Below are 14,880 nucleotides of genomic sequence, written 5' to 3'. Positions count from 1 at the left end.
GTAAAAAGAAATATTTTCTTTCCTTTTTTTTATTAATTTATTTTTGGCTGCATTGGGTCTTCGTTGCCGCGCGCGGGCTTTCTCTAGTTGTGGCGAGCGGGGGCTACTCTTCGTTGCGGTGCGCAGGCTTCTCATTGCACTGGCTTCTCTTGTTGCGGAGCATGGGCTCTAGGCGCGCGGGCTTCAGCACTTGCAGCACGCGGGCTCAGTAGTTGTGGCTCACAGGCTTAGTTGCTCCGCGGCATGTGGGATCTTCCCAGACCACGGCTCAAACCCGCGCCCCCTGAATTGGCAGGTGGATTCTTAACCACTGCGCCACCAGGGAAGTCCCTCTTATCTTTTTCTATTTTATGGAAGCACTGTGAAACTGCTATACAATTATTTTATTTTAAGCAAATCCAATAGGAAAAAAAATCAGATTTAAGTTAAAGAACTATATTTATTTTAAAACTGAAATAGACCTGAGAGATCATTTGGTTATTAGACAACTTGCCCCCAGCAGCTGTTATTTCACTGACTTGTTTACCATCAGTCCTCCCCAGGAGGGCAGGGACTTTGTTCATTGCTGATCCCAGCAGCTAGAGCAGTTCTGGACACACAGAAAGTGTTAATAAATCTTTGTTGAAAGAATAAATAGATGGAACTGAAACAATCCAAAATGTAGTGATTTTAAATTATTTTGTGACTTTATATCCATCTCTGCTGAGTTACCAGGGATGGGAGGAAAATTTCTGAGGTTCTAACAAGTTTCTTCCATGTATACGTCTAAAGAGTATAAAGTCTAACTGCTAGCCAAAGCACAAAAGTACAAAGAAAATTTGGACAAGCTCTGAATGACTCTTGTTTATACTTCTATCCCAAAGAGAAAGCTATGAGTCTGACTTACGTTGTGCCCCAGGTTTTTTTTTTTAACCAAAGTACTGTCTTAAACTTGACTCCCAGATGTGAAAAGCACATGGTGTGACATTCAAATAGCTGCAAAATGGAGTACCTTAATTTGCTGAGAGATATTAAATGGTCTATGATCAAGACCCAGCCTATTTTTTTTCTCCAAAGACAAAAATCAAACATTTTTCTCCCATTAAAACCAAAAGAATAATTCAAATTAGACAGTCCTGTCACTTGTGAACTGGAAGGAAATTCTTATTATAGAGTGGGAAATTCACTCCACTGAATATAGTAGTAAATATTATTAAAATAAATTCAGTGACCTTTTTAAAAAAGATTATAAAATTGAATTTATTGAGTTTCACACAAGATGCACTTATAAAATTAGTACTGAATGCCATTTTAACAGAAGAAATGAACATCATTCCAAACTCCCAATATATTCTGCCAAAAAAAGATCTTCCAAAAATGACAGCACAGTAACAGAGTAATTCAAGCTGAACTGAAAGATATACCCAAATCATATTTTTGCTCTGATCAGGGCTATGTTTGGCAAAGTTATCCCCAAACTATTCCCATTCCTCGTGGACACTGTTCCTTACGTTGGTGAAGAGAAGATGGAAAAAAGAATAACAATCCTAAAACGGGCCTTCATTGAAACATACACAAAACAATTTAAATAAAGTCTTTCATTTTTAAGTTAAAATAATTCCTGGTTTCACAAAAGCGTTTCTGTACAATTTTCTTTTTTACCCTATGTGAACATTAATTTCGATTTCTTTAGCTTTAATGCAAAACATTAAAATCCACTTTTGTTTTTCAGAGGAACAAGCCAAAGCATTAAAGCATGCTTTTTCACATTTCACCCAGGAAACAGACAAATCAGCTAAAATTTACCCTCTGCACATCACATGCTGGAAATATCAGCACAAGAGCTGAACTTTAAAATGAAAACATCAAAGGAAGTTAACAGTTAACGGTTAACACCTGGACATTCTGAAATTAGACCCTGTAAAATTTTTATAAAAGTGCAGAAAGGTTCCTCAAGGTAAAATGTGGTGGAAAATAACCTGTCCTAGGACGTGGGCCACAAACTGGTAATTAAGCAGAAAAGGAATACCGATGTCAAACAAAACCAAAAAGCACCTTTTGGCTGCTGTTCCCAACATTCCCGCACAAACACCTGTCCACACCCAGGCAGACACCTGAACGCCCCGAACACCCCATTCCCTTCCCCCACGCAGCCTGCCCAGCCCGGCGCAGGCGCACGTGACGGCCACACCTCCCCGCACAACACAGGCCCGCCCAGGCGCAGGCACACAGACAGACCCACCCACGCACTCCAGAAGCCGGAGCAAGATGCTGCCCCATCCGCTAGAGGATGGACTTCAAAACTGTTGCTTGGAAAACCCACTTGAAGTCGACACCTTTGAATTTTGTATGTTGACAGTTCTTCAGCCTGTTCAACACCAAATCCTTTCAACTGTAACAGTTTAGGAAGCAATTAATTAGTTTTAAAGTGAAACCAGTTAACTATACATTAAAGTTAACACTGCTCCGCTTTCTCAGTATAAAAAGTGCCTTTCTGTAAGGGAATTACTATTTTATCCACTGCAATGAAACAATACACAGCTCACGTTTTGCTGTAGAGTAAACTGAAAAATTATGAAACATTTTCTCAGTGATGCATAACCTTCATTAATTAATATTTTTTAAATAAACTGGCTTAGGGTCTTTTTTTCCTCTATAAAATGCTACTATTCATCATGTCTTATTTAAGGTAGCTTTTTATTCTGATTAATTCAGGTACATCTTCAAAGATTATTCTGGTGGTAAGAACACTTATCTTGACTTAAGTTTAATTACTATTATTATTTTTAATGGTTTGGCAGATGAAGTGACGTTTGAAAACTGTGGAAACAGAGTGAGGCTGGAAAGGGAGCATCGTGCTAAGAGCTTCTCAGTTTTCCAGGTATATCCTTATACTGAAGAGGACGCACGTCAAAATCCGCTCTTCTGGAAGCACAGATTGACAAAGCAAAGTGATGTCTGTGCTGCTCCTGTCGGGCCCAGAGAGACTCTGCCGCTTTGCCAAGCAGGAGGAACTTTTCCTAATCCGTCAAGTTTTCCAAGGAGTCAAGGCTGGAGGTCACTGTTGGCTGACTCACGTGACCTGACCTTCAGCCAGAGCACATCACTGGAAGAAGGACACTAAGATTTGCTTTCCATTAATAATTTAAGTTCTTAAATAAATATTTAAGTGCCATTTTCAGCATCTGTCTGTCCTGGTAGCACAGCATCTGCTGTCCCGGGACTCTGCATCTTTGGCACACGCAGCTACAGAAATCAGTCAATTCGGTTTCCACAAATTGTGAACCTGTCTATCTCTAACAAATCTTTCTTTGAGGATCTGTGTTTTAATTCAGAGTTTTCTTGCGTTATGTCCTTCTCGTCACCATCTGGAGTTGTCAGAAACTGATCAGAATTGCTTGTCACAAGTAGTGGTATGACATTTTCCTTTTGATGAAGAGGCTGGCTGGTGACCGAAGCAGACAGGTTTTCTTCTGTGGAAAAACAGATTCATTTAATGAGAAAAGGGTTTCCCCCCAGCTTATAATAACCACAAGCTTACCAATATAGTGGTACTGAAAAAAAGTGTGGATTATCCATGCTTTTGGATAAAGCGAATAACAGCCAAATAGCAAGTTGTATAAGCCCCAGAGTTTATAATGAAACTCAGAGGCTACACTATTTCTGTTTCCTCGTCCAAAATTTTATATAAAAGCCATTACGTGGATCATGTCACACAAATAACACTGTTACCTGATTTTGGAAAGATCAGAACTCCTATGTAACAACCCTCCTCCTATAAAACCAATAATAAGATTGTTGCCAGAGCTGAAAAATTAACATTGATTTCTAAACCTAGGACATCAGGGCTAAGTAGACTCTAATCCATTCCACCTCTTATGTGTAGTCACATTAGACATAGTCAGCATTTCATGTCCAGGAAGTCCAAATCAGAAATAAAAACAAATCAATGGACAAAACCTCTAATGTTTATTTTGGGCCATGGGGATCCTGAGCCTGGCCTGAGGAGCAGTGGTCTGGGGGCCTGGACCCACCAATCTCTGAATCATACATTCAGTCCTTGTAAGAGCAGCTTCGTCAAGGTAAGGATGACATACCACAGATGGTACATATTTAAAATGGATAATCTGATGAGTGCTGACTCATATATACACCTGTTGAAACCACTGCCACGGTTGAGACAATGAATACATTCATCTCTCTTGGTCGTCCCTCCCTCCTGCTGTCCTTTGCTTCTTTTAGAACATGATGGACTCCGTGCTGTCTTGACAGCCAGCCGCTCTTTTCATATGCAAATTGGGCCTGAGCTGCCCGACTGGCAATATCTTCCTGAATGGTCTCTGGCCAGTGGTCTCCTGACCTCCAAAACATCTTAACCAGACACAAAGGCACTTGCCCAAAAGGCACTTCTTATTACACGGCTCTGGATCCAGTGACCTTGAACTGCAGTGAGTGCTACAGGTTTTATCCCCTCTTCAACTGGAGGCTTCTTGAAAGCAAGACCGATGGTTATTAGTTTCTTAATGTGTTGAAGGAGCCTAGCCTAACAGAACACACATGGACCCATTATGAACTATCCAGGTAGCTGAAACAAATGCAGTCCCATACTACCAATGGTACTTATATGTTCTTTAAAATTAAAAATTATTTTCAAGTTAATCACAAGTTTCTGTTATACTTTAAAATAAAGCATACATGACGAGCATGGCTCTCTCTTCAGACTGGCCTCTGGCCCAGCTCTAGTCTCATCTCTTATTCCTTCCAGAACAAACTCGACGCTTGGAATACTGACCCACTAGTTCTCTTCTTTTTCAGGCCTCCACGATTCAGCCCATGCTGGTCCCTTTCCTGACATGCCCCGATCTTCACCTGGGCCTATTTCTTCTCACCCTTCAGGATTTAGTTCAGGCGTCACCACCTCCAGGAAGGGCCCCTCTCCTGTCCCCTCCACGCCCCTGTCTATAACCTCACTCACCAATTTGGATTATCCACTTTTGTTGTCTCCCCTGTCAGTCTGTGAGGCCCTAAAGCATGATTTATTTACCTTTGTATCTCCAGCATCTCATATACTACCTGTCACACACATTGCCCCGGTTCTTCCTCCAAATCTTCCAGGCCAGAAACCCTGGACTCATCCTCAACTCCTCTCCCATGGTACAACCTCACTGGCAAGCCCTGGGCTCCTCCTAATCCACCAGAATCTGGTCAGCTTGCCCGCTCGCATGCTCCCCAGTGGCCTCCACCTCTGGGCTCACCCTTCTTTTTTTGTTTTTTTTAATAAATTTATTTTATTTTTGGCTGAGTTGGGTCTTTGTTGCTGTGCGGGGGCTTTCTCTAGTTGCGGAGTGAGGGCTACTCTTCCTTGCGGTGAGTGGGCTTCTCACTGCAGTGGCCTCTCTTGTTGCGGAGCACGGGCCCTAGAGCACAGGCTCAGTAGTTGTGGCGCGTGGGCTTAGTTGCTCCGTGGCACGTGGGATCTTCCCAGACCAGGGCCCGAACCCGTGTCCCCTGCATTGGCAGGCAGATTCTCAACCACTGTGCCACCAGGGAAGCTCTGGGCTCACCCTTCTTGAGGTTAATTTCCACAAAGACTGAAAACAGTCCTTTTAAAATGTCTGCTGGATCGTGTCACTCCTCCGCTCCAAGCCCTGCAACAACCCCTTCACACAGGAAAAGCTGAGATCCTCACGAGAGCCCACAGGGCCCTGGGTGACCCGGAGCCCTGGGCAGCCTCTTGGACCCCCTTCCAGTCCCTCCCGATCCCGGGGGAGAGGCTGTCCCCTGACACGCCAAGCACGTTCCTGCCTGGGGCCTCCGGACGCATGGCCTGTGCCTGGGAGGCTCCTCTCTGGAAGGCTTGGTCTCTGCCCGGATGCCGGCTGCTCACGGCTGGGGAGTGCCCCCAACCCCCGTCACGGTCCCTCTCCTGAGTCTGCTTTAGTTTTCTCCACAGCACTGACAGCCACCTGCTGTAGTGCACACCCACCCCCTCTCTCTCCCCGATGATCCAGCTCTGCCTGCCCCCCTGCTGCATCCCTGGACCTGTCAGGTAACAGGTGCCCAATAATCATCTACCGAACAACCAACGAAGGAGTGAAAAAGCTCGGAGCACTGCGTTAGGGGCACCTGTGATGAGATCCACAGCATAAACATTAAAAATTGACAGCTAAGCAAAGTGAAATCCAATCTTGAAAGCATTGCTAAACGTCGACTGAACAGTGATCTTTTTATTAAGTAGAGTTCAGACAATTAATTCATTATAGAATGATTCATAAAAGTGATAAAAAGAACCAAACCTACCTTGAGAGGGTTTACATTTATTTTGTGATTTACTGGATGGTTTGCTGGGAGCGCTGGTTGGGGGAGGGTTAAACAACTTTTCTTCCATTTTGGCTTCCTTCACGTACTGGCATGATTTTCCCAACAGGACAATGCTGTTCAGTACTTTCAGAGATATCAACCTAAAACCGGAAAGAAACAACCAACCACTGCTGGAGTCCCTCTCAGTCACTGGGCAGGCAGAGGGCAGGGGGAGAGAGGATCACCCGGGCGCCGCAGGGCCCAGTTCCTTATGCAAAACCCGAGTTTCTGGAGGCTTCTTTACCACGGGGGACCATTTTTGAAAAACTCCTTAGTTCTCATTATAAGAAGAAATTATACTTAGAAGTCTCACCTGGTTCTAAATTGTTTGACATTTATTCTTTTATTACAAAACAAATACATTTAGCAAATGCAGATGAAAAACAACAACAAGAACTTATAATGCCACACTTCAGTACAAATCACTGTGACATGTGGCATATTATCCTTCAGTCATTTTTGCTCTGAATGTACGTCTATTCATACTTCTCACTGTCCAGAAATGGGGTCTCTTCAGAAGGCAGTAGGGGATTGGAGTTCAGAGCGAGTGCAGAGACTCCAGGGGCCAAGTGCTTGAGTTCGAATCCTGACTCCACGGCTCAGGACCTGTGTGGCTCTGAGTGAATCTCTTAACAGGTTAATCCATAAAGGAGGTGATTTCAGTAAGGTGCTCAGAACAGTGCTGAGCACATAGAAATGCCAACAACTTTTGTCATTTTATTACCATCGTTGTTGTTGACATGACAATACATCATGAATATTCTCCAGAACCGCTGGTGTTCCTCAATGACGTTATCTTAATGGTCTCACAATGCTGCACTATATTGGTTATCATATAACAAAGCCCCTCAAAGCCCTTAATTTCTGGTTACTTAGGCTATTTCTAATATTTTGCTTCTATTAAAAAGTTTCTGGTTAGGAAAACTTACGTTAAATCTGTGTTTCCTTAAGATAAATTCCAAAATACATAATTACAGAAGTGAGATTTCTAGGCCAAAAGGTACATAACCTTTTTAGGCATCTGAAACAAATCTGGCAAAAATTCTGAAAAAAACTCTTCACACTGGTATCGTCACACAAATAGGGGCCCTTAAATGGCACAACACCAAGGACCTCACGGCCAGTTCTACAGTGAGTGAAGACGTGGGTGGCTATTCCTTAGGCCTGATATGAAATCCAATCCTGGCAGTGACACGGAACTACGCCATTAGTGAGGGGAAGTCCGAGGAGGGGCGTGGAAGGAGGTCAAACAAGAAGCAAACAGGCTTCCTTCACTCTCCCCGGCCTCCCCACTCCCCACTCCGGAGCACCGAGGGCCTCACATGGACCCAAGGCTGCAAGGACCTTCCGCGTGCGTGCGCCACTCTTCCAGGTTTACCGCCAGCCCCGACTTCCCCCGCCCTCCTTACTCAGCCCTTCCACTGCTTCCTTGACACCACTAGGGCATGTCTAGTAGGATCTCAAGCTTACAAAACCCAAACAGGACTCTCGATTCCAGCCCCAACCCTCCAAAAAATCCAAGGCGAACCAGCCCCACGTATCTGTCTTCACCGGCTTCCCCATCACAGTGGACGGCCAGCCCATCACCCTAACTGCCTGAGCCCCACACTCTGTGATCACACTTGATGCTTCGTGTTCCCTCTCGCCGCACATTCAGTCAATGCATCAGCAAGTCCTGTACATCTCCAGCTTCAGTGTATCCCTAGCTGACAGATTCTTAGCACTCATTGCCACCATTCAATTCCAGCTGTGGTCACCCTTCCTGGGAACGACTGGAACAGCTTCCTGACCTGGCCTGACTTGTGCTTCTCTCCTTGCTACACTCCAGTCCATTCTCTGCATAACAGCCAGAGTGGCCCTTGCAAAAAGCCAGATGGATCTAGCCCTCTTGTGCTCGCAAGACTCCAGTGGTTCCCCTCCCTCAGAGCTGAAGCCCAGGCCCTTCCCGGGGTCTGCTGGACCGCCGGCCATCCTTGCCCACGCTCTCTGCCTGGCAGGGTGGAGGTAAACAAGGAATGATACTAAGAACTTCGGAGGGCAGTGTGAGCATTTGTGCCACGGAAGGAGGATCTCCCGTTTTTTAATGGCAGTAACTGCTGAAAGTTACCTTAATACAGTAAAGCATTTCTATGTTCATTCAAACAGTACATGGTATACAATCTGATCAGAACCACATCTTGCTTTGGGCATCACTGACATTGGCCGTGTAGCCTGAAGGTGGCACTGAGAGTGCGGAAAGCTTATTTGTAACTCACATACTTGGTGGAGACGGTGAACACTGACCGCTCCTGGGCTCCTGCGTCAGACACCTCTGGAGCACCTGCCGAGTCAGTCAGCAGGCAGACAGCGGTGTAGAAAACACTCAAAACGTGGAACCGGAAATACCCAGATGTCTCTGGAAAGCGGACCTCGTCCCAGAGGCAGATTCTGGGTGACTCTCTGGCTGAGGTCACTACCGCTACGCTTATCCTCTCCTCACTTTCTCCTCTCGAGATACTCAGTTCTGACTGCCGCCCAGAGCACGGCTCCTGATGCGCCACCCGATGCGCCACTGCACGTGAGCACAGGGACCAGGGATGGGGTCCCTTTCCGCTAAAGTAAGTAAACCTAAAGCTAGGCGGGGCTACTTTATCATAAATTCACGTCGTGAAAAAACTAGCTGTGGCAAAATTGCCTTTTTTATATTATTTTCTTCATACCGCTTATTACTATCTTAAAGTATTTTAGTTGTTTATTTGTTACCCTTTGTCATTCCCAACAAGATATAAGCCGCATGAGACCAACAAATCTGCAGATAAAAGTTTAACCAGTCACAGGCAGAGAAATGATACATTTCTGCAACTCCTTTGGGTTTATATGACATAGGCCTAGAGCATGCTAAATAATCAGTATGATAAACATAGTAGAAACAAAGATTTTTTTAAAACATAGAACAATATCTGATTACAATGGCAGATTTTATCATAAAACATGGGTGAAACTTAAGTCCTAGGCAGAAAGGGCTTTAAGTGATTTCACTAAAAGATTAAAATTAAATCTAAAGTGCTATTAATGCTACTACCAAACAGCATATTTAATTTAACTAGAATTTAACTGAGTCACAAATACATTTGGAGATATATGCTGTCAAGGGAGACCCCCAAGACAGTTGGGATGGGCATATTGTTATGATTTAGCTGCTATTAGCTTCCATCACATCTTGCATTTATACTTTACTGTATAACCAAAAACATATTCAAGAATGGTTAATCTTACCCAAAATAGAAGAGTATGACACAGGCATAAGACAGGATTCCTTGCACTTTAATTGAGCTTGTTACAACTCTGATGAGCTAGCCAGAAAAAAACCAAAACAACAAAACACATAAACAAAACATACAAACACAGAGTTATTAGTTAATGTTTAAATAAAGATTTCTCCATGCAGATTTTAACACTTTGGGCACATACCTGTGGCCTTTGTCTAAACTCAAGAAAGCAGTTCTAGTTTTGTTGATTCATATCAGAATCTGGCTGCTTGTGAAAGCTTCTGTGGTAGATTTGGATTCTTTAGACAAATCCAGGATGTCTGTGGCTAATGCCACGTTCAACTGCTGACTCTAAAGTCAGACACTGTACCTAGTTCATGAATGACATGTTTACCTGTACTTATTAACAGAGATGCAAATCAGCTGACTTTTAAAATAAAAATTATTCTGGAAGATACAAATGAATTCATCTTGCTGCATGTGTCCCTACCAGAGCTAGAAGCATTTAGTGGGCATTTCCCTCGCTCCTGCTTTTTCTGTCCTTTTTTCTTTGACTCTCTAAGAACCCCCAATGACTTGCAGGGGGAGAGAGAAAAGGGAAACTTAGGGGGTTTGTACTGTTTAAAAAAACTAAATACTATTACAAAATTAATTACTTAAAGGCCAGAAACGTTCTGCCTCTTTTGGATAGTTATGATTAAACACCTATTTTCTTACTTATCTCACAGAAACATAGGAGTAACAGCACTATCCTTGGAAGTTTGCTGAATAAATCTGGTGGGATCTGTCGCTGGAAAACGTTTACACATTATAGGTTCAGCTTGATAATGAGCCCACATATTAGGGTATAGGGGGACTGCTATGTGAAAATAGAAAATCAGGGAAAATAACTGACCTTATCTAGTAATGTTATCATCAAATGGAAGGGTCTCTAAATAAATATCATAAGATACATTTTAAATGACATTTAAAAAATGCTTTTAATAAAAGAGCAATTGGGAGAAGACAGACAGAATGGACTGCCATATATTCAATAAAATTTCACGATGAGGAAAGATATGGAAGTCCTCATCTCTGTCACAGTCTCTAATGGGGAAATGACCCGTCGTACAAACATTTGTGACGGAAAGTAACATGGTTCTAGAATTTTATTCATTAATATGAAAGGCAAACGAATGATCACATTCAAGGCTTAAATGACTTCATTTTTACCCAGTACATTATTAGGTAACTTTAAGATACATGTGTCCCAAGTCCAATTTCCTTGAGACCTTAACATGATTTATTTTACTTTTCTTGGATATGAATTCATTCTAGGACCAAAAGTAACATTTACAAGGAAACACTGCCACTCTTGGCCTTAATTAAAGAATTATCTTAGTTACTGAGGCCTCAGCTTATTCTTCAGGGCCCCTAGATTTCTACCAAAGCTAGGGTGTCGCTCTGGCACTCTGTGAGAAAAGCGCTGCAAAAGAAAACCTGCTGGATCCCCGCATAACTACATAATCCCCTTTGAAACTACAGGAGGTTTCCCAGAAGTGTTCTGCTAATCAATTATTAATTAAATTTAAATCTTTTTGTATAACAACCATAAAAACTTATTTAAAGAGTAAAACAAACACTGAAGAAAAATCTAAAAAATCTACTAGTTTAAAAAATTCATACTAATTATGAATCGAGTTTTCTGGCAAATAAGTTACTAGATAAATAATTATTATTTGGCAAAGCAGGGACACACTTAAATCCAACCACTTAACCAATCCTTTAAAAAAAAATAAAGTCAGGCAAACTAGGTTTATTCTCACACTGTTGTATACTTTCTCCAGTTGTAGAAAACAAGTGTAGAAAAATTTTAAATTCTATTTCATCAATCTCTTAAACCTTTAACAAATAATTTTACTCTTGAAAAATTTTCTGTTTTTCCAAAATTCTAGGAGCTCCTATTCCCAAGCAAAAGAAAGCCAAATTAGTTAGTATATAATAAAAACAAGCTCCTGATACAACTGAAAACATTTAGGATGTGGTTATTAGAAGAGTCCTGCTGAAGTTTAAATAACATTAAATCTATTCATCATCCATCCTCTAAAAAAAAGTTAGGCAAGCTGGTCAAAACTACAGTTAGTATAATCTACAACTTCTTTATACATCTCTTAGTTAATTTCTATGGGACTCTGCATTATAAGAGAACTTCAGATGTCCTTTGACAAAAAGATGGTTGCATTTGTTTTGATATGAGAATAGGTAGCCAAAAAGGAATATAGGGACTTCCCTGGTGGCGCAGTGGTTAAGAATCCGCCTGCCAGTGCAGGGGACACGGGTTCGAGCCCTGGTCCGGGAAGATCCCACATGCCGCAGAGCATCTAAGCCTGTGCGCCACAACTACTGAGCCTGCGCTCTACAGCCCACGAGCCACAACTACTGAACCTGCGTGCCACAACTACCGAAGCCCACGCACCTAGAGCCCATGCTCTGCAACAAGTGAAGCCACCACAGTGAGAAGCCCATGCACTCCAACTAAGAGTAGAGCCCCCGCTTGCCGCAACTAGAGAAAGCCCGCGTGCAGCAACAAAGACCCAACACAGCCAAAAAAAAAAAAAAAAAACCCAAAAAAGAATATAATCATACATAAGTGCAGCCAGCAAATCTTCTTAATTAACATTATTACAGCCTTAATTAAATATTATAGTAACTATATGCAAGGCTGTTCTGAGCAATTCATTAAAATATCAGAAGTTGACTAATTTTTTTGGTTGATCTAGTAAATTTCAGTGCTATTATTTAAAAATATATATGATATTTCCTGTGTATAACAGTAGAAAATCTCTTTGTAAAAACTTCGGAAAAAATTTAAGAAGTAGTGCTTATAATGAACATAGAATATTTCTTCATTTGTGCATACCATATTTATTTAATCTATTTCATCTGTTGCCAAATTTTTACTACTATAAATGCCACTGCAATGCATAACCTTGCCTATAAATCATCATGTGCCTTTTATAACTATTTTCTTAGGATAAATTCCTAGAACTGGAATTACTTCATCAAAGCATAATACTGTCACAGTGCCCTTTAGAAATGTTGGATCAACTTATACTTCCACCAATATGTGTTACAGTGGCCACATCAATGCCTACCACTAGGTATTTCCACTCTAAAAGAAAAATCGTTGCCAAATGAATAAGCAAAAATGAATACTCTCCTTGTCAGGAAAGCCATTACATAAAATAGAGCCTTAATATAATTTACCTATTGGATGGCTCAAGATCCAAAAGGAAAATACTATAAAACAAAATTTCCTTCTAAGTCATGTACCTTTAATTTTTATATCAAGTCCTTTTAAAACAAACTTATTGATAATCCATTTATTAATATTCTGTAATGACAGTCATCTCGTCATAAAAAAGGGAAAAGTATGGACTTACTAAAACAGCGAGTGGGAGAGGAATAAACCCCATCCTCCGTGCCACGGAATCACTGTAATCAGTATATGCCTAGACAGAGAAAGGAGAAAAGGATTTACGGGATTAAACAGCATTTAAAAAGTACAATTCACTCATCACCAGCAAATGTTATAAACAGGTGAGGCTGTGAGCAAGAAGAGAACCTAGCACCTATAACGTAATTTAGTAAAATGATGTGGCAATCTAAATGTTCATAAGAAGTTTAAAATACAAAGCTGCATAACTGTTACAACACTGCAGAAATCATACCCTATGTAATGTTACATATTAGTATTATTTTTATTATTTTGTAAACATTTAGTGTCGAGAACAGAGATAAGTAGGAAGTTTACCTAGCTTTCCCTTAATTAATATCCCATGCTAAATTAAACCACTGTTCAGTTAACTTCAGACTATGTCTTTAATATAATACTCACATTTTTCTGTCGACTGCTAACAAGGTCAAAAGCAAGGCTGGCTCTATATTCACTGTAGACCTAAAGACAAGTAAGAATGAAATATTAAGTAATATAGTGCAAACATACAACGTGGAAAGATTTACCTTGTAGATAAGATGTTCAATAACTAGCCAGGAAGAAGATGCTAATAACTAAGTGACATCTGGGTAGTTTTCCTCTTATTCGTTTTCCTACAATATGGGTAAAACATAGCCTCAATTCCCCCAACTGGTAAGTTCACAGGCTTTGTAAAGGTTTCTCTTAAAGAGGGATAAATATTCAACGATTATGATCCTGAGAGTTTAGAATTTGGGGAGGAGTGGCTATTTTAAGTAGTGTAAGGCACAGAAAATAATTCTGAAAATTTAAATTAAATGAACACTTTAAAAAATACTATTACTGTATATCTAATGATAATGATGCCTTCTTAGAAAAATGAATGGTAAACATGATATAAAGCTGAATTCGAGAACACAGTTATGAAGGCACTTGTAAATTGTCATTTCCACTAAAAACTGCACTAAGTATTCGAATCAGTCCTATTAGTTTTGACTTATGTTGCTGAGAAAATGATCCCATGAAAAGGAATTCTTGTTTTGAGGAAGCCAAGAGAGTAAAGGGTAAAATTACTTTATCAGCGTTTTGCAAAAAAGTGCAAAATTATATTTTATTCAAGTATATTAAAACATTCAGAAACCCAATAATCCAATCATCACATTATAGCAGCTGCAACTGCATTACATTTTAAGTCTTTGCCTTTTGAAATAAAACAATAAGCATCAGAGTAAGACAAAGCACAACCAAACCAAACCTAGATAACTGGTGAAATTACTATTCATTTTGGTCCTGAGGTAGGAATGAGGACCACACTAGAAAACTTGCCTACGTTTTGTTTACAAGCCTACAGCCCCATTTCTATTTCTGGAAATTCTATAGAATACCTGGTTATAATATAAAACAAATCTCTCAAAGTTCCAGCAAATGCTTTCACTAGAAAAATATAAGGCTCTTGTCTTCTAGGACTTCTCAGAAACCTATTCATAATCACAGAAAAAGAATCAATTTTTAAATATAAAATATTAAACAATCTAGGCAGAGAGAGAAGTTTTGATATCTAATGTTTTAAATAGAAACAATGTGATTTTTAAACTGTTTAAGTAGACAGATTATGATGGTTATTAACCGTTTATAATGGTTTTGAGTTAGTGACACCCTGATCTCAACTACTGGTCAATCTATACCTCTACCCAAATGTATGGAACCAGAACTGTTTAATATTGAAATAATGTACTTTCAGTAGTACAATTATTTTTAGAAATTTAAAATTATAATTCTAACTTTAAAGTAGTAGTACTTTTCTATTTTCTTCATAAATGCAGTAAACTTAAACTTGCT

The 14,880-nt window shown here is 40.6% G+C and overlaps 1 protein-coding gene across 1 annotated transcript in view; it reads right to left on the bottom strand.

Moving 5' to 3' along the window:
- Window positions 1-1,246: 1,246 nt before the first annotated feature.
- Window positions 1,247-14,880, bottom strand: part of TAPT1 (transmembrane anterior posterior transformation 1) — a 60,970-nt gene continuing 47,336 nt past the window's right edge. The window contains exons 10-14 of the mRNA XM_059923301.1: window positions 13,465-13,524; window positions 13,010-13,078; window positions 9,595-9,671; window positions 6,280-6,440; window positions 1,247-3,452 (exon numbers count right to left, since the gene is read on the bottom strand). Coding sequence (XP_059779284.1) covers window positions 3,235-3,452; window positions 6,280-6,440; window positions 9,595-9,671; window positions 13,010-13,078; window positions 13,465-13,524 — 585 coding nt within the window. The 3' untranslated portion in view covers window positions 1,247-3,234. The remainder of the gene's footprint in view (window positions 3,453-6,279; window positions 6,441-9,594; window positions 9,672-13,009; window positions 13,079-13,464; window positions 13,525-14,880) is intronic.

This window comes from Balaenoptera ricei, chromosome 5 (assembly GCF_028023285.1).
Source record: "Balaenoptera ricei isolate mBalRic1 chromosome 5, mBalRic1.hap2, whole genome shotgun sequence".
Lineage (NCBI taxonomy): Eukaryota > Metazoa > Chordata > Mammalia > Artiodactyla > Balaenopteridae > Balaenoptera > Balaenoptera ricei.
This window is presented reverse-complemented; position numbering and strand designations above follow the sequence as displayed.